Source organism: Rhinoderma darwinii, chromosome 4, assembly GCF_050947455.1.
Source record: "Rhinoderma darwinii isolate aRhiDar2 chromosome 4, aRhiDar2.hap1, whole genome shotgun sequence".
NCBI classification, from domain to species: domain Eukaryota; kingdom Metazoa; phylum Chordata; class Amphibia; order Anura; family Rhinodermatidae; genus Rhinoderma; species Rhinoderma darwinii.
The window spans coordinates 189,738,958-189,758,415 of record NC_134690.1 but is presented as its reverse complement, the minus strand read 5'-3'; the positions used below and the strand labels follow the sequence as shown (position 1 = coordinate 189,758,415).

The 19,458-nt window shown below is 36.7% G+C and overlaps 1 protein-coding gene across 7 annotated transcripts in view; it reads right to left on the bottom strand.

Moving 5' to 3' along the window:
* ADGRB3 (adhesion G protein-coupled receptor B3) overlaps window positions 1-19,458 on the bottom strand; it is an 806,266-nt gene that overhangs the window by 100,381 nt on the left and 686,427 nt on the right. For all 7 annotated transcript variants that reach the window (XM_075861993.1, XM_075861997.1, XM_075861996.1 and 4 more), the window contains 4 exons: window positions 7,216-7,366; window positions 5,200-5,269; window positions 3,387-3,453; window positions 1,834-1,919 (listed from right to left, as the gene is read on the bottom strand). In XM_075861993.1, the coding sequence (XP_075718108.1) occupies window positions 1,834-1,919; window positions 3,387-3,453; window positions 5,200-5,269; window positions 7,216-7,366 (374 nt within the window). The remainder of the gene's footprint in view (window positions 1-1,833; window positions 1,920-3,386; window positions 3,454-5,199; window positions 5,270-7,215; window positions 7,367-19,458) is intronic.

Below are 19,458 nucleotides of genomic sequence, written 5' to 3'. Positions count from 1 at the left end.
ATTCCACCCCACATATATATTTTTTCTCGTTTCCCACTACATTATATGGTACAAAAAATGGGACTGTGAAAATCTACAACTCGTCCCGCAAAAAACAAGCCCTCATACGGCAATATTGATGAGAAAATAAAAAAGTTATGGCTTTTGGAATGTGGGGAGGAAAACACAAAAGTGAAAATCCGAAAAATGGCTGCGGAGGGAAAAGGTTAAGGGAATGGGAAGTTAGATACAACAAAGTAACTGGTAATGCAAAAGGATAGCAGCAAATCTCTGGGGTGAAGAAGTCAGGTAACGAAGAAACAGTATCCATAGCAACAAGCTTAAAATTCAAGAACAAAAGATAACTATAATTACACTACAGATGTTACCTATAACCAGAACCGATTGATGATCTCTTTTTGTTTAACAATGCCAATTTCAATAACAAAGTATTGACCATAAAATAACACAAAAAATCTTAAACAAACGTGAAAGAAAAACTTTGATAATGGTTTTCTAATGGGGCAATTATACTATGACCTCCATGATAGAACACCTAAAATGAATCTGATTCAAATGTTGGTTTATAGACAGCTACGAAGAATTGAGGTATTACGTGTCTGTCATGCAAACACAAACCACACACAATACTTTGGGATGACTGATTAAATTTTTTTTTGACAAATTACAAAAATTAAACAATTTAGTATGGAAGCCTGACTTTTGTAATAAAGTTATAACTTTTCTTTTATGTTGGACTCACCCCAAAACTTAGTGGTATTGGTGTGGAAAGTGGGTGAAATCTGCAGTAAAACCTGTATGATAATGCCCACCCTTAAGCCTCATGCATACATTCATATTATTGCTCTGCATGGGTTCCGTGATGTCCAGATCCGTAATATGGCGCGCATAGAATCTTATGGGCCCATACTGAACCCCCGTGTGCCTCTGATTTTATTTGGAGGCACAGAGAGCTTTTTCATATCGATTTTATGCCAATCTGTGAGCTCAGTGAACAACTGATCATCACAAGTCTAGCTGTTATCAGAGAAAAGAGTGTCTGGCCATACGTTTCCACTGCAGAGGAAATGTAGTATTACATGCTGGCCATTTAAATAAATAGCTAGTCAAGTAATAAACGGAAGGGCCAGTCCGTCAGAACCAGCGCCTCTTTTTGTTCTCAGCACTCCACTCTAGGGGAGTCGGCTCCCAAGTGGCCTTCTCTTTGACATCCATATGCCCTAATAGGACATATGGAAGGGGTTATCTTCATAAGACCACCTCTATAATGGAAATATGATAGCAACCATACCGGCATTTCATACATCTACAGACACGAGAGCATGTCGCGTACTTATTAATTAACCCTTTTTTATTTCTAAAAATCAGTGTCAGACAGTTTAGGCCATTCCAATTAAATAATTATTCAGCTTATTATTTCTATATTTTAAATAAAATGTAGAAGTAGATTTTAATTCAAATGTATTTGAATATTAGTAACATAACAGCAAACATATCTTTTCAGACTCTAAAAGTAAAAGATCTGAAGTTCATAAACAAATGTGACCGTAGATGAAATAATCTTTGCTTCTATCACTACACCTGCTATTAAGTGTACATTACTCATATTTAGAGTTTACAGCCATGTTGGCATGTCAGTTTATGATGATTCTGCACTTTTAGTTGATCATTTTTGGTCATTTTATGAAATACGTGTATAAACATGAATGAAATATCAACTTCTCATGAGGCATGCAGTTATGTAACTACTACAGAACTAAATTAAGAGAAAAAAAATGCAGAATGAAAAAAATGTGATTACAAATGGTGACAAAACATTCGGAATCCACTTACCCTGCTCTGTGTTTGAGCTTTTTATCAAGGATACCATCTCTGGAAACAAGTTTATTAAAGACCAAAATTCCAATTACCATGTTGACCTGCGCAACAAAAAGATTATTTAAAAGGAAACCCAATCAACAATTACAATTAGCATGTGATAATAAAATATATAAAAATATATATATTGCAATCACTAATGAAATAGATAACTGAACTCATCATTTGTTGTGTCATTACAACTGGCAAAACTGGTTTTCAATACATATGTCCGACAGGTTAAACGTTACACCGTGAACATTTCCTTGCCTAATTTCTTGCAATTTGTACAATGTATATTAATTTTCAAGCCTTGTCTGTCAAATAGTATGCAATGAAATATTTATAGAATAGAATAATATTCTGACTAGACTTGGCACAGTGTCTCATGGTAGTTTATTTCCATTTTAGAGATACAGATGTGCTGTTTGATGATCACACATTGGGGAATTGTATGCATAATTTCAACACTGTTTATTGGATTAGTTTGCACATGAGGATTTGAGCAGCACAGTAACAGGATATAATACAACTCAAAACATCCTTGATCAGATCAGTTTTTGACATTGAACTTTTATGAACTCTTCAGTTTTTTCAAGAGCAACCTACTTCTAGGTGTGTTGAAATATGGAGCTAAGTAGAGCCAATCATATCTCAAGATGATAATATTTTATCTCGCATTTTTCTTTATAGATAGAGGCTATGCAATGTCAAAAGAACAATAGAGACATCTGCATCTCTGTTTTTTTTTTTTTACATACAACAGATACAGATACAACAATACCATCCCTCTTCATTTATGTACAAAGTATCAAACGTTAGGTTTAAGAAGCAGACAACCAAACCTTACTCTTCTCCTCCATCCATCCTTCTTTTTCTTTCTCTCTTCATATTACAATTTACTAGTTATTATTTTTTTTGTTAGTGTTTCAAATGTAGATCTTTATTCCCTAAGCAGTAGAATTGAGGTCTATTCACACAGCGCGATGAAATCCGTTGTTTTTTTTTTGTGAAAATTACAACATAAAGTGCTATTTGGCTGCACCTTGTAAATAAGCTCTTAAAATCACTTTTCATTAGGTCCCCCGTTAATAAACTCATGATGTCCTATTGCTGGGATCAATAGCGATCAGCTCTAGTTTTCAGATGAAACCAGCAGCAAGATCAAGTACCCTTCCCTTGCAGTGCCACTATGGGAGAAGTTAAGCATTGCATGGTGCCTGTTGAAATGAATTGGGCATCTGTGTAATGCATGGACTTGATGGGTCCTGCTTCACCCTCTGTCTCTCTCTCTGTCTCCCTCTGTCTCCCTCTGTCTCCCTCTGATTCCCTCTGTCACCCCCTGTCTCCCTCTGTCACCCCCTGTCTAAGCCCTGTTTACCCCTGTCTTCCTCTGTCTCCCTCTGTCACCCCTTGTCACCCCCTGTCTCCCCCTGTCTCCCTCTTTGGAAAACACAGAACATTAGCATTTTGAGAATGTAAGTTTGTAAAATAAAAACATAACCCAAAAAAATAAATGTTCAGTTTACCAAGACAACAGCAGCAGCAGGTCCAACAAAGGCATACAAAAGGCCTCCTTCAAGTGACAGCCAGCAGCTGGAAATTAGATGAACAAAGAAAATCATATAGCCTGTCATAAAACCTTATGTTCCTTTCTTTCAATGGGACTGTCTATGTTGTTTTTATATAGTCTTTGACTCTATGAGTATACAGTTAAATACTGAGGCTTGGTACCATAACATAAAAATCTCAACTAAATTAAAATTTGTGAATCTATAATTAATCCGCTAGACATTAGAACCATGATACTGGGGTCATTTCATATCAGATTGGATATAAACAGGGAGAAACTGCATAGGCACCAATGTACATTAACATATTTGCTTATCCATGATGCCTTTGGAACCTTATATGCACTACTGGTGAGATTTTCCCATCCAGGATGTAATCATTAGCATAAGCACTGTGGATACCATAATTTATTATTTTTTTTTGCATATAAAACTATGCTGGAAGCTACGTTACGTGATTAATGAGATCTTCCAGTGACCAGAATCATTCACTCGCTCTCCTGAGGAAGGCATAAATAGCCTAATTCTAACCATGATCCATTATCTGCTATGTTGCTGTCAAAACTGACTATAGTATTAGCCTCATTAATCTATTACATGTGCTTGGTTTAGAAAGTTGAGTAGTGGTTATTGCACTGTATATCGTGCAGATATTCTTTAGGGCAACATTTGTTTTTTTTGTTAATGCTCTAAATATAAATTATGCACTATTTCAAATGACAGCAAATCATAGGGTAGAAAGGAATGCAATCATGCCAGGTACATACTGCTAACACACTGAATGTACATTAACAAGTAGTGGGGGATAGAAGCCAGAAAGACCCACAGTAAAGGCGAAACATCAAAAGGTTTTGCTAAATACAACTACCCAGGTTTTTTAGGATCAGAAACGAGTGCTGCATTTTTTTTCTATTTCTAGAACTAGAGGGGCTGAAGCTTGACACTGAATGCACCATGCACACACTATCTGAGGAACTGTTTTTCAGGAAACAGTGATGTGCTGCTGATCTCTACATTCAATGGACAGGTAGAAAAGATTATGACTACAGCATTAAACGGCACATAGGGGGAATTTATTATTCACTCTATGCCAGTTTTCTTTCATAGAACCATTGGAATATGCACAAAAACTCAATGTGCTTGCACAAAAATTTTACAACTTGTGCATACCTACTCTGCCTCCACCACTTTTCAAAAAAGTGGGTGAGGCTTAGCAGGTGGGGCATGGCCACCAGATCCCCAAAAATTGTATTAAAATAAATAGCATTAAATTTCATTTAAAATAGCGGAGATCTACTCCAGCTCAAAGCTAGCATAGATTTTGCCGCACATACAGTCAGAGATGTGCCTCTTAAATTATTATCATTTTACCCCGGTGCTCTATATAATAAGACTGGCGTTTTCATAATAAATCCCCCCATATGTCTGTAGTCTGTAACCATGGAAACACGTAGGCCTACGTTAAAGCTGTAGACAGAAAACTGTAGAATATATTTAATCAACAGTATTTACAAAGTTGCTTATTTTTAATTCTATTTTAGATGCATTGATGCGATAAAAAAGTAGTTCTGAAGGTCTACAACATCTTTAAAAAGAGTTAAAACATATAATGTCTGGGAAAGGAAAACATCCTTACTATTCAATTAAAATCTGATATATAGACAACTCTATTCAAGTTAATGTATTAATGAACTAACAATGGTTAAAAAGTCAGTAGATATTATCTACAGAATAAAACAAAGAATATTATCCAATGAGTCAAGATACTTACTAGTGTGGAGTTCCATATCCCTTTGCTTTGGTAAAGCCCATTGATATTGCCACAACTAATGCTGGTAACCCTAAGGTCAGTAAAAAAAATGAAAAATAATTACTATTATTGGTCAATTTAATTTAAGTTCAACAAATTATAGTATTAACCTATACAAGATGTAAAACTTAACAAACCGGAACATGTGAATGAATCATATTAGGTTAAGTTCAATGGGAAAATTCAAAACTTTTCACCAAACGTATGTCACAGACGTATGCCACTGTTGCATAGCTCTACTATTGAAAAAAACAGACGTATGCCACTGTTGCATAGCTCTACTATTGAAAAAAAGCTTATATCAAACAGCATATATTCCTTTTGCATACAGTTATATTGAAAAGCGTTAACCGCACTTTCAATACAGATGAGGTAAAGGTATACTAACAAGTACCGGCCAAACATGTTTCAAAAAGGATACTCGTTTGTCCTATGATTGGCTATTGATAGTCTAGGTGCACATTACACATATAAGTCGGGGGGAATTTTGCATAGTGCCCAAACTAACTGAGCAAGAAAATGTTTATAATTTCAATGTCTACCTAGGATAAGTATTATCTTATGAGCGCATATGAATGAAAACCTGTATTGTCAGCCCAAATAAGTAGTTCCGGCCTTTATCCAAACTCCACCTAGAATGATTCAGCTTGTCCTGAAACGGATAAATGTCCATTTGGACTTGCCAGATATTTGAAGTAATCAGTGAGAGATTGGCCTTTCCCTATTGCTGAATATTGGATTATTCCATGATTGATATTGTTCTGCATGTAAATTGTTCTGCATGCATATGAATGGGTTACAAATGATGATCTAGCTACACAATGCATTGTATTAAATGATATATGAGCAGTGCAGATGTGGTCATCTATTTGCCAGAAATGAATAATTTATCATGCAGTATATTTTTCAAATGCTGTTAGATTTCAGAAGTGGATAAATTACACAGAGGTTGCTAGGTTACAACTGTTATCTTTTTTGTCACGGAGCTTAAAATGTAAACTAGACTTGCAGTAATTTTGGCCTTTCCTTTTCCCTAGTATGTGGTTCATGTTTTTATGGTTTTGGGATCTTGTAGATAAATGTGATCATTATGCTCCATGTGTAAATGATTTATTTGCTTATGTATGGTATGTTTTAATATCTTTTATGCTGTTTTTTTTTTCTTTTTACATGGTAGAGCGAGGTATATTGTGCCGTATTGTAACATCTAGGAAATTTATTTGAGCTCTATATGATGTAATCAATATAGTCAGCAGGTAAAATGATATTGTGGTTATCTATTATGTGGTAAAACTTGCAGTTTTTCCATTTTGTTTAAAAACACAAAGGTGGAAAAATAGAAAATTGGGAGAGTTGTTATGATTGAAAAGAAGAATTCAGCACCGGGAGACTTGCAATACAGAAAAATAAACTGGCATACAGTTCCTAAATGCATACAGTATACCAACACTAAAACCTTTTTACATAACTGAAATCCAAACGGACAGTAAGACAAATATAGATACATGAATATGACAGAATATTACTACATATGTACACTCGGCATTAGAAAATATGGCACCATAAATCTCTTTCTATTGTGTACTTCACATGGCTATTCCAATCCTGACAGGAAATATACAATAACTATGATGTGTTATCCACACATTTCATTGCTATATAATTCATTATTATGACTACTATAATTTAATACATAAACAATTACATTTTAGCTGTTCAATGACAGAATGATACATTTATACATGGCCTTGCATACAATTTAGCCTGTGGACCCTATAACAAGGGTTTGTGAATAAAACATTTGTGTTACTGTATGCACATTGTACACATAAACATCACATCATATTAAACTGTGAAATTACCTATGTGCTTTGGGCTTCGCACTATAATTCTAAATTGATTTATGTTCCTTGTTTTAACAGTACAGGAGATACAAAATATGAGTATTCAATTATCATTCAATATCTTGAAACATACCCCAACCGAGGCACAGAAATCGTTTTCTTATAACTCTTGTTCTTATTTTCCCAGTGACGGCCATATATGACTGCCAGGCTTCTGTCAAAACCCAGCAGAAGGACGCTAGAAAGAAGAAGTGCAGGAAGGCTGTGGTCATGGTACAAACACCCTGAAGAAGGAAAAAAAGAAAATTAGGATTATTAGACAAATAATGAAAAAAAAATATGAACAAGAAAAACCATACAAATAGTAGAATGGATTCCCCACACAGGAATGATATGATGATACAGCTATAAACATAGAAATGCGTAGAACAGTATAGGGGGATGTACATATCATACTCCAGCAGCTGAGCCAGCTAGGCCTAAACGAAGAGTGATCCTAAAGTTTATGCCTGGATCTTCGGTTTTATCAGACAAATGTTTTCCCCATTCACCACACAATTTTTACTGAAATTAAACAAACAACTTATGCTATTTCTATGACAGTATACACTAGATAAATAATAATATTAAAAAACAAATGTACTGTATATTACAACCCCCATAGAATTAAATGATACATACTACCAGCACATTTGTGGATGAAACGTTAGGCCCCTTTCACATAGCATGTATGGTCTCCATTTGACGACTATTTTCTGACACATGTATTAAATGGGTTTTCCCACAAATAATATTTATCACATATCCACATGATAGGTGATCAATGTATGATCGCCATAGGCCCCACCAGAACCCCCAACGATCTCTAGAACGAGGGTCCCGACCCCTGGATCTCATTGCACGGTCACAGTGAGGAAGATTTTAAATATTTTGGCGGTCGCACATGTGCTGTATTCGGGCGTCTTCATCAGCCCCATAGACATTAAATGGAGCGGCAGCTACTCAATTCAAAATCCTCCTCGCTGAGATCATGTGGATGAATCATAAATATTAATTGCGGGAAACCCCTTAAATAGAGGCTGTGACTGATACGTAACAGTGGCATCTGTCATCCATAGACTATAAGATCCGCTAAACAAATATGTTATGAACCTTAGACAGATCCCATACTAGTCTATGGGTAACAGATGCCACTGTTAGGCATCTGTCACAGGGATCCGTTATCTATAGGCTATCATAGCATCCGTTTAACGGAGATATAATGAAAAACTATTAAAAAGCTCATTATGTAAACTTTAAACAGATGCCTATGATGGATGGCATATAGTAGAGCCCATGTTAAAAAATATATACTGTGTGGTATATGTTTTTTGTGGAATGCCTCTTCATAAAACAGCATAGATTACTACGTTATTCTATCCAGTAAAAAAAATTATATCCCTGATGTATATCACCTGGGTGGCCAAAACAACTTTTTTGGACTCCATCTTTAGAATTAGAGCCTATGGATACGTTTACCATGTGCGCCAGTGAGCTTGACCGATGTATACGTCAAACATGCAGGGCAAATGAAGTGAAAGGGGCCTTACCGATATCTGAAACACCCTTGACTCATACACATACCTATACGCATTTGTCTCCTATAATAGTTACTTTAAAAATTCTCTTATAAGTACAAATAACAATTCTCATTATTGTAGTGAATAACCCCGAAAGGTGAAGGAACCAAAGGCCTCATACAGTTGACCATATTACAGATTTGTGTTGTACGGGTCTGTAATATGTCACCAATGATCCCATACTGTAGTTCTCTGTGCCTTTGATTTCATATCAGATTTTTACCCTCTTTCTTAGCTTTAAATTTTTTTTTTAAAGTTCTTTCATATATAAATTTTGGGAGCATTTTTATATTGAGGTAGGTTCTGGAAAAAAAAATATTTCTAATATACAACCAAATGTACTTTTAGAAATAAATATTTTGATCTAAAATGTAAAAATCAAATTGGTTAAGTAACCTTTGAAGCTGCAGTATATCAGTGTTACAATTGAAGACTACAAATGATATTCAAGTGTGGTTAGGCTGAGTTACATAGTAACATGATTCAGTAAAGATGCAAGGGATAAAAATGTCCTTGTTGGAGAGCACATGTCATCAGTGCAGTCAGCGGATTTCAGCATTGCAAGTGTTATCGCTGTGATAGACCTGTCATCAGCACTTGATAATGATTATTTAAAAGCTATGACTAGATCAGCCTATGCCTAATGATGTTGACACTTTCCGACTTTTCTCACTTTCATTTGTAAGAAGCTTCTCTATTCTTAGATCAAAACTCCTGAATCATCAACTTTAAATGTAACTTTTATGTTGGTAAAACTTTTGATTCTTTTTAACAGATGTGAAATCAAACAGCTCTTTAAATTTGATATATTATGTTATATGGTATTTTTTCATGTTTGTTTATTTCTATAAAGCAGATTTCCTAGAAGGAAGATGAATATGTACAAAATGGCCTGCATATATAAAATGAATGTTTAGACATTTATTGTAATGACGTTGTCATTCCTGTGGTCTGTTCCTTGGGACTCCCAATGATCGGTGACTTCAGAGGGACTGTACTGTGCATGAAGTCTCATTGAAGTGAATGAGATAATATTAGACATGGAAATGTAATGATCTAAACCAGATGAATGAATGAACATCATGGCTCAATCTTTCCAGCAATCATTAGAGGTCCCAAGGCCCAGACACCCACCAATGACCTCTACTGACATTTTTTAATGGCATGTCAGTAGATGTTCAAAGGTGAACCTTTAATTTACATTTAGATATGCTATATAATTTGGGCAATAATGTGCAAGCAGCTAGTTGCACATAGGGGAATCATAGGGGAATCGGTAAAAGAAAGCTTACTGAAAGCCTTTGTTGGTGCATATTACTAAAGTAAAGAAACAAGAAGTAGCATAGATTCTCAAAAAAGTTTTTATTTACCCAACATCTCTCAGGAGAACAATGGATCAGACATGTTAAAATCCAACATGCCCAAACCATGTTTCGCCTGACGGCAGACTTTGGGGGAAAGTTGGTCTGCCCCTATACAAACTAGATTGTTGCCTGATTTGGCAGAAAAGGATCCATGGTATATGCCAAGCTTTATCCTAGCTAAAATGTACACAACATATATTGTATGTAGGATCACAACGGCATGATAATATGTTCCTGTCATCAACACTTTATGAATAATCAATATTTTCAAAAATTAACTGGTTCCCAATCGCACACTGTAATTATACAGCGGGTGGTCGAGGTCTTAAAACCCCCGCCTGTGTTGATTTACGGCGCAGGCTTTAGCTGGCTGCCCGAGCGATTGGGCAGATAAATGTCGGGTTCCTGCCAGTCAGTGACTACCAGGCAACCTGGAGAGAAAATAGAAGCGATTTTGAGTGCTGTGTACAGAATAGTGCTGTGTATAGAATATTGGTCCAGGTGATCATGTGACTGGCCAAATGATCGCCGGGATGCTGTTAGTGGGAGGCTGCTGCTCTGACTAGCTAAACCCAGCACAGCCTTGTTAGTGACAATAGTCACTATAAGAGGGCTGATTTCCCCTATAACAGGGGCTGCTGTGTAGGCCCCGGTTACAATGGAAAAACATGGTGTACAATAAAAAAAATAAAAAGTAAAGTCCCCTAAGGTTTTTTCTGACCTTTGAGGGACAAGCCATAAAAATAATAATAATAATAATAATAATAATAATAAAAAGTTAAATACAATAAAAATGTTATTAAATAAATCTGTATCGGTTAAAATAACATCTAAAAAATTCTTAATACTTAAAAGTTATCACTGCTTTATGAATTATGAAGTGTTACAAAATATTTATTTTAATCCCCTTTTAAATAAAAGTGCTAAAATTAGGAGTGACCACTCTGCAAACTGTACATGGAACAAAAGGTGATCTAATTGACTTGGTTTGAACCAGGTTGAAGTGAGAAAAAAAATGGTCGAATTTGGCAGCTAATTCTACAGTGCAAGAATGTTGTCTTTAAAGAAAGCAGGACTATTTGTCTGAATTAGTTCTTAATTATAATCTGTTGCATATGAATGGGTTTCAGGCTATAGTTGGAAGTCTCCGCCTTAAATCAATTCTACAAGGGCCAGCTTCTATATATAGGTATGTTCACACATGGCAGATTTGTCGCTCTATGCATACAACTGGGATTTGTAAAAATCCATTCACAAGCTGCAGAAACAACGCCATTCAGATATATGGAAGAGATTTTCACATCTGCCACATGTGAACATACACTATATGTAATTATACATCCATACTTTGTTCTCTGTTGATATGGATCTGCAGAAGATCATGTTAAAACCCTATAGATTTTAATGAGTTGAAATGAGCTAAGCTACTGTAGGATCACACCATGTTTAGTCATTACGTTTGGCGGGACTGTTTGAAACTGTCCGCCAAACATATGCCCCAGGCAAATGCAGTTACTGTATATGTCCATACGGTTAAAAACCTCTGCCATTGACTTAAAGCAGGGATGGACACCTACAGCAATAAAAGTATGTCGGTCCCTGGCTCACCAATACCTCATCATAAAACACTCCTCTCATATCCTCCAGTAATTATGACCTATGAAAATTATTTGTTTAGTCCCTAAACATGCAATTTAATAAGACAGTAGGAGTGGCTGCTAACTGCATTTAAGGGGGCAGTGGCCCCAATTCCTACTGGGCCCCAATGCAGCTATACAGTTTACACATATGATATGGCCTATCCAATCTCGGACATACATGTCATATTTATCTCTAAGACCCATGCATATTTCTAGTAAGAAGCTCCCTGACCCCTGTCCTACCCTCTGCCACTGTAGCCTGGCTCCGGGCACTGACTTACGATGAGGTAGATTTTTACGGAAACTGAAGAGCGCATTTAGCTGCACTGTTTCCGGAAATACCGTAGAAATGAATGGGAGTCACGAAAACAGCATATAAAAATGCATTCGGCTGTTTTTGGAAAACCTGCCACCTCATAAGTCAGTGGCCAGAGCACAGCCACAGAAGAATGAATGGGGGCCAGGAGCCCCCATTCTAGGGATAGGTGCAGGTCCAAAAGATGGGACCCATATCTATCGGACATTTATGGAATACAGTGTCCTGTTTATATGCCATGAAGGGAATACCCCATTATTAAATCATAGAATTAATATAAACATTTTTTGTCTTTTGGTATCCATTTGGCTATTGAAGTCTATGGGAATATTAGATATACTGTACAAGTACATGAGATTTTCCAAGCATTTAAGCTGAACGTTCACCACAAACAGGTTGTAAACCTAGCTTAAACAGATGTTGAGCTACATAACACATGTACATTTGTAGCCTCTAGGACAGTGAACTCTGATCTGTTGTTCTATAGCTGTTGTGAAACTAAGACATCCAGCAATTGTAGCTTCACAACAGCTCGAGAGCCACAGTTTGGAGACCACTGCTCTATATAACCAACCTTAGTGTAGTGTCCGGTTGTAGGCAGACCCTATCATAACTAAATACACATTAAAAGACAATCAGGTGAACCACAGGATATGTCATAAATGTCAGAGTCTGGGAGTCTGGGACCCGCACCTATCTCTGGAACAGGGCCCCCTAAACCCTGTTCTAGCTTTTTGTGCTCATGCTGAATCCCGGCCACTTCCTTATTACATGGTCGGGAGTTACAGAAACAGTGTAACTCGCTGAGCTACGCTGTTTCCCTAACTCCCATAGTAGTGAATGACAGTTACGGAAGCAATGTATCATGCGAGCTACGCTGTTTTCGAAACTACTATTCAGTTCTATGGGAGTTACGGAAACAGCATAGCTCAGCAAGTTACACTGTTTCAGTAACTCCCGACCATGTAATTGGTAAGTGGTCAGGAAGCAGCGTGAGCACAAAAAGATAGAACAGAGTTTAGGGGACCCTGTTCCAGAGTTATATAGCTCCATTTTACAAATCATGAAATTTGCACAGCGTTTCAACTTAAATATCTTTATTTGGCTTTTTGCATTAGCCTTTTCTGCATTCTACATCACAATATTGTTTATGTATTGTTTTCAAGGGCAGTTACTGGAACAAGCTAAATAATTGTTTGACATCTGGTGGCATGAATAACATTTACAGCTTCCCACAACCATCAGGAAATCATTATCAGCAACACTGATTAGAAAGGTAAATGATGTCACAGATGGAATATTCCAAGAAAAGCTTGTGGCTATGTTTGTTTCTATGAGTCACAATGCAGAAATTTCAAAGTCTAGCTTTGCATAAACCATAACCAACACTGTACTGAGCTAAAGTTATCACATTGCATTTATTGTATAATAAATCACAGAAATATTATAAATTTCCTGTCATTGGCTCAAAATACAAGCAGTAATTTACTAAAGCCACACTCATTCAGGATGGAAAAAATATTGCAGTGTTTTTCTTAATCTTTCATAATCAGTCAGAGTCATACACTTCTCCCCATTCATTTAAACAGCACTAGCGATATAGCTATATCGCTATGTGCAGCCACATATACACCGCGTTCCAAATTATTATGCAAATGTTATTTTTCGCTGATTTTCCTAAATAGTCGATGCAAATGACAGTCAGTATAATCTTCAAGCCATCAACCGTTGGAGTATAATGCAAATTTTATTGAACAAATCTCCTAATGATAACAGATTTTTTGCACAACAGAGATCAAACATTTTAAAGGTTGTAAAGAAAACTAAAATGGTAATCTGTTGAATTTGCAGCATCAGGAGGTCATATTTACAGAAATCAAAAGCTCTTTCAATAAAAAAAAACTTAACAGGCCAAGTTACATGTTAAAATAGGACCCCTTCTTTGATATCACCTTCACAATTCTTGCATCCATTGAATTTGTGAGTATTTGGACAGTTTCTGCTTGAATATCTTTACAGGATGTCAGAATAGCCTCCAGAGCTTCTGTTTTGATGTGAACTGCCTCCCACCCTCATAGATATTTTGCTTGAGGATGCTCCAAAGGTTCTCAATAGGGTTGAGGTCAGGGGAACATGGGGGCCACACCATGAGTTTCTCTCCTTTTATGCCCATAGCAGCCAATGACACAGAGGTATGCTTTGCAGCATGAGATGGTGCATTGTCATGCATGAAGATAATTTTGCTACGGAAGGCACGGTTCTTCTTTTTGTACCACGGAAGAAAGTGGTCAGTCATAAACTCTATGTACTTTGCAGAGGTCATTTTCACACCGTCAGGGACACTAAAGGGGCCTACCAGCTCTCTCCCCATGATTCCAGACCCAAACATGACTCCGCCACTTCCTTGCTGACGTCGCAGCCTTGTTGGGACATGGTGGCCATTCACCAACCAACCACTACTCCATCCATCTGGACCATCCAGGGTTGCACGGCACTCATCAGTAAACAACACGATTTGAAAATTAGTCTTCATGTATTTCTGAGCCCACTGCAACCGTTTCTGCTTCTGAGCATTGTTTAGGAGTGGCCGAATAATAGCTTTATGCACACTTGCAAACCTCTGGAGGATCCTACACCTTGAGGTTTGCGGGACTCCAGAGGCACCAGCGGCTTCAAATACCTGTTTACTGCTTTGCAATGGCATTTTAGCAGCTGCTCGCCTAATCCTATTAATTTGTCTGGCAGAAACCTTCCTCATTATGCCTTTATCTGAACGAACCCGTCTGTGCTCTGAATCAGCCACAAATCTTTTCACAGTACGATGATCACGCTTAAGTTTTCTTGAAATATCCAATGTTTTCATACCTTGACCAAGGTATTGCACTATTTCACGCTTTTCAGCAGCAGAGAGATCCTTTTTCTTTCCCATATTGCTTGAAACCTGTGGCCTGCTTAATAATGTGGAACGTCCTTCTTAAGTAGTTTTCCTTTGATTGGGCACACCAGGCAAACTAATTATCACAGGTGTCTGAGATTGATTACAATGATCCAAAGAGCCCTAAGACACAATACCATCCATGAGTTTAATTGAAAAACTAATAATTAAATGTTTATGACACTTAAATCCAATGTGCATAATAATTTGGAACACGGTGTACAAACTATAATGTTACTGCAGTGTCCTGACAATGAATATATATTACCTCCAGCCAGGGCGGGATGTGTATTCAGAATCCTGACCATTTCTCTGCACTTCTCTGTGATATTTGCAGCAAGACAAGTGTAATCTCGTTTGAAATGAAAGGTTACATCGTAATCTCGCGAGATTACGCTTGCCTTGCTGTAAATATCACACAGACGATACAGAAGTGACAGGATTCTGAATACACATCACGTCCTGGCTGGAGGTAATGTATATTCATTGTCAGGACACTGTAGTAATGTTATAGTGTGTATGTGGCTGCACATAGTGATCTAGCTATATCACTATGTGCAGTGTAAATGAATGGAGAGAACTTTATGACGCTGATTGGTCAGCGTCATACACTCCTCTGTACAACGCCCACTTAGTCTAAAGTAAAACACGCCCAGTTGTTCATTAAGAAACTCATTAGCATAAAGCTAAAATAGGTCATAACCGTCAAAAATGATCGTTTTTCTAAATCAAAAACACTGCTGTAATCTACATTACAGCGCCGATCACATCATGTACAATATAGGGCACTTATAATGTGGTGACAGAGCCTCTTTAATGTGGTACCAAGACAGAACTGGTATCTTTAATTTTTTAAGTTTTATGTAGGGGAAAATTAGAAACTAGGGAAAGATGTGTTTTCTTTTATTTTTTTACTTTTGTAATTTATTATGTTTAGTTTAACAATTTGATTTGACAATTTTTTGTTACAAAATATTCCCCGCACTTTGCTGTGTATAATGATTCCAAATTGTGTACTCTGTAGCACCAACATTGCTATAACACTGAAGAACAAACGTCACCATTTTTTTTAGCATGCCTCCTGCCTTTAGGTGATATGTGGCATTTATAAATTGGCACAAAGCGCCGTTTACAGAAATTTTTATTGTAGGCACAGTAGCAGTCATAGTAGCACAAAATAGTCATTGGTTAAAATTTGTGTTGATTTGATATAACATAGATTTTGTTATTTGAACGCATTATTATATGTATATTATACATTCATGTAAAATGCATCCATGTCACAGAACATAGTCCCTGATGGTGCGGATGCTTGTGGAAGATATTTGTATTACTTTTACTTTTTCATATTTGTTTTATTTATTTTTTTTACTTTTTTTATCTTGCCTGAATGAAACTGTTATAGCATGATGTGTCTCCACCCAAAATATCTATGTATGCAGATCACAGATAATAGCGATCTAATGCCTGATTACCATTAGATCACAATTAGCAGTAATCCGCCTACAGAGAATTGCTGAGGGGACACAGATTAAGTCCTCACATCATGCTCCTCTACTCCACCAAACTGTTGGGAGCCTGTGACGTCATAGAGACCTCATGTGTTTTCATGCCAATGGCCCAAATGCAGGAAAGAAGCTTCTGCCTTCAGGTTACCTTGTAGAACACAGGGTTGACTATGAGCACTGTGTTTAGTGTATTTTATGACAGGGAGCTGATCATTTTAGCTCCCTCTCACTTCAGGAGGATCAGGCTGACACTATGATCAAAGCTGATCTTTTAAATGGTGGAGCACTAAACAGTGCGGTTTACAATTACACAGGATCACATCAATTTACGTTGCTGCAGCATGATTTATGCAATGTAAATAGCCAGATTAGCAATGTAAAAGGACTATAGTAAAAAGCAGAGTGGAGCCAACAGGAGGTAAAATGCCATTAACCCGTCCAATTGAGATGAGGGTAAATCTATGCTGAATTTCAGATTTCTTGAAAGGAAGAACATAAAAAACATAACTGCAATGGCTATCTTCAAAACTATAGTAGTGTTGACATAATAAAGTCACACCTCTTCTCATTCAACTATCCCAGTTATAAAATTCAGAATTGCAAATGCCCTTCTCTTAGAAGTTAGGAGCTTTTCTTAAACCCAAAGTAAAGTTGGTAAAGTACACTCCATCCATGGTATGTCCCCACGTGCCATTCTAAACATTACTGTTTAGCTAATGTCTTTAAACAACCTGTAAGATTTGTCTAATCAGAGCTCTAATAATCTGAAGTACTAGAACTTGACAATGTTTATTTTATCTTCAGATTTCTGAGAACCCAAACTAAATGATGGCATATATTGCCAGAGCTTGTCACATGATCCTCAAAATAGAGTTTATGTGCAAGCTGGAAGTGATGGGACAAACAGCCCACTGGTTAAATTAGCTAAAGTATTGTAAGCTCCATTTCAGCTTTTTACAGCTCTAAATGTGCGGTCATACAACGAGCCTGATAGGAGACGGGTGTCGGACAATGATGCTCCCATATATTTCAATATGCTTACCATCAATGATGCATTTAGACCCTTACATGCATAGGCTTGAACGAATATAGAAATGTAAAATAAATAAATGTGAAATAGAACAGTTTTTTCTTAAAACAATAGGATAACATATAGAACACTCTATGGGATACCTAACGTCCAAAGGAAAAATCACACAAACGTAAGCAATAGTTGCAATATTACAGCGTGTAAGGTAAGATAAAAATTATAATCAGAGGAGTTAATATTAAATGTTTCATTATAAATTTTAAAAATATTTGAGTAAACTCCAATTATGCTTTGGGTCATTGACATAGTTCAGAATAGAAAAATTAATATGCAACTATAAATCATCTTCAAACAGGTATTGTGATTTAGGAGCCAGACAGATACAACCCACTGTAGAACATGTTTCTGGCAAAATATAGAATAACTCTGGCACTTCTAGAGAAAACGCTGTTACTACATAGCCAAAGGTGATTAATCATGTACCATGTTAAGCAGCGCACCCAGCACAATTGTATAAAGATTTTTAAAGGTCAAGATTGAACAGAAAAAAAAAGTTAAATTATGAAAAAAAAGAAATGTCTTTGATGCTGGAGAAATACTGTACTGTCCTTGTTATATACCCAGAGTGTTGATGATCATCAACTTCTATGCATTTGTGTTTATTACTGTAGTACTATATAACAGATGGGCAGATTCTATATTCATTTTTTCCATTAGATGTTGAAAAAAATAAAAATAAAGCCTTCATCATAAATACTTCTGTATGGTTGAAACCCAAAGGAAATCATAGATAATTTCTTTCATTTGCATATCAATATTTATATTTAGAATACAACTTTTTTTTAGTAGTTCTTTTTTCTGTTGCTCTTTAACAGCAAATCCATTATTTTTGTCTTAAAGGTAATGTATCACCTATTTATTTATTTTTTGTTACTAATTAATATCAGATATAACATATTTTTTAAATTTATTATCTGTTTTTTGTTTTCTTTTTGTAGATTTTTTTACTCTATGTTGTGTACATAATTATGAGGGTGGCCATCTTGCCTCAGCAACTGCTCCGCTCTGATAACAGCATTCAGAGATATGCTTTACAGCAGCAACATGGACATCGGTAACAATAGTCTGGAGATTACCCATTGATATCTAGGCATGCTTTATAGTTGTTTTTTTAATATATAGATAATGATATAGAAAATAAAAAAAACTTCACAAAAAATCTTACAAAATGTGTTTAACACAAAAACTTGGTTTAAACAATAGGTCACTTTTTAAAGAGGCTCTGTCACCAGATTTTCAAACCCCTATCTCGTGTTGCAGCAGATCGGCGTTGCAATGTAGATTACAGTAACGTTTTTTTTTTCTCAAAACCTAGCATTTTTGGCCAAGTTATGAGCATTTTTATATTTATGCAAATGAGCCTTCCTTAAGTACAACTGGGCGTGTTTAAAGTTAAGTCCAAGTGGGAGTGTATTGTGTGTGTACATCTGGGCGTTTTTACTTGTTTTACTAGCTGGGCGTTGTGAATAGAAGTGTATGATGCTGACGAATCAGCATCATCCACTTCTCTTCGTTAACACCCAGCTTCTGGCAGTGCACAGACACACAGCGTGTTCTCGAGAGATCACGCTGTGACGTCACTTCCTGCCCCAGGTCCTGCATTGTGTCGGACGATCGAGGACACATCGGCACCAGGCAACAGAGGCTACAGTTGATTCTGCAGCAGCATCAGCGTTTTCAGGTAAGTCGTTGTAGCCTCTGTCGCCTGGTGCCGATGTGTCCTCGCTCGTCCGACACGATGCAGGACCTGGGGCAGGAAGTGACGTCACAGCGTGATCTCTCGAGAACACGCTGTGTGTCTGTGCACTGCCAGAAGCTGGGTGTTAACGAAGAGAAGTGGATGATGCTGATTCGTCAGCATCATACACTTCTATTCACAACGCCCAGCTAGTAAAACAAGTAAA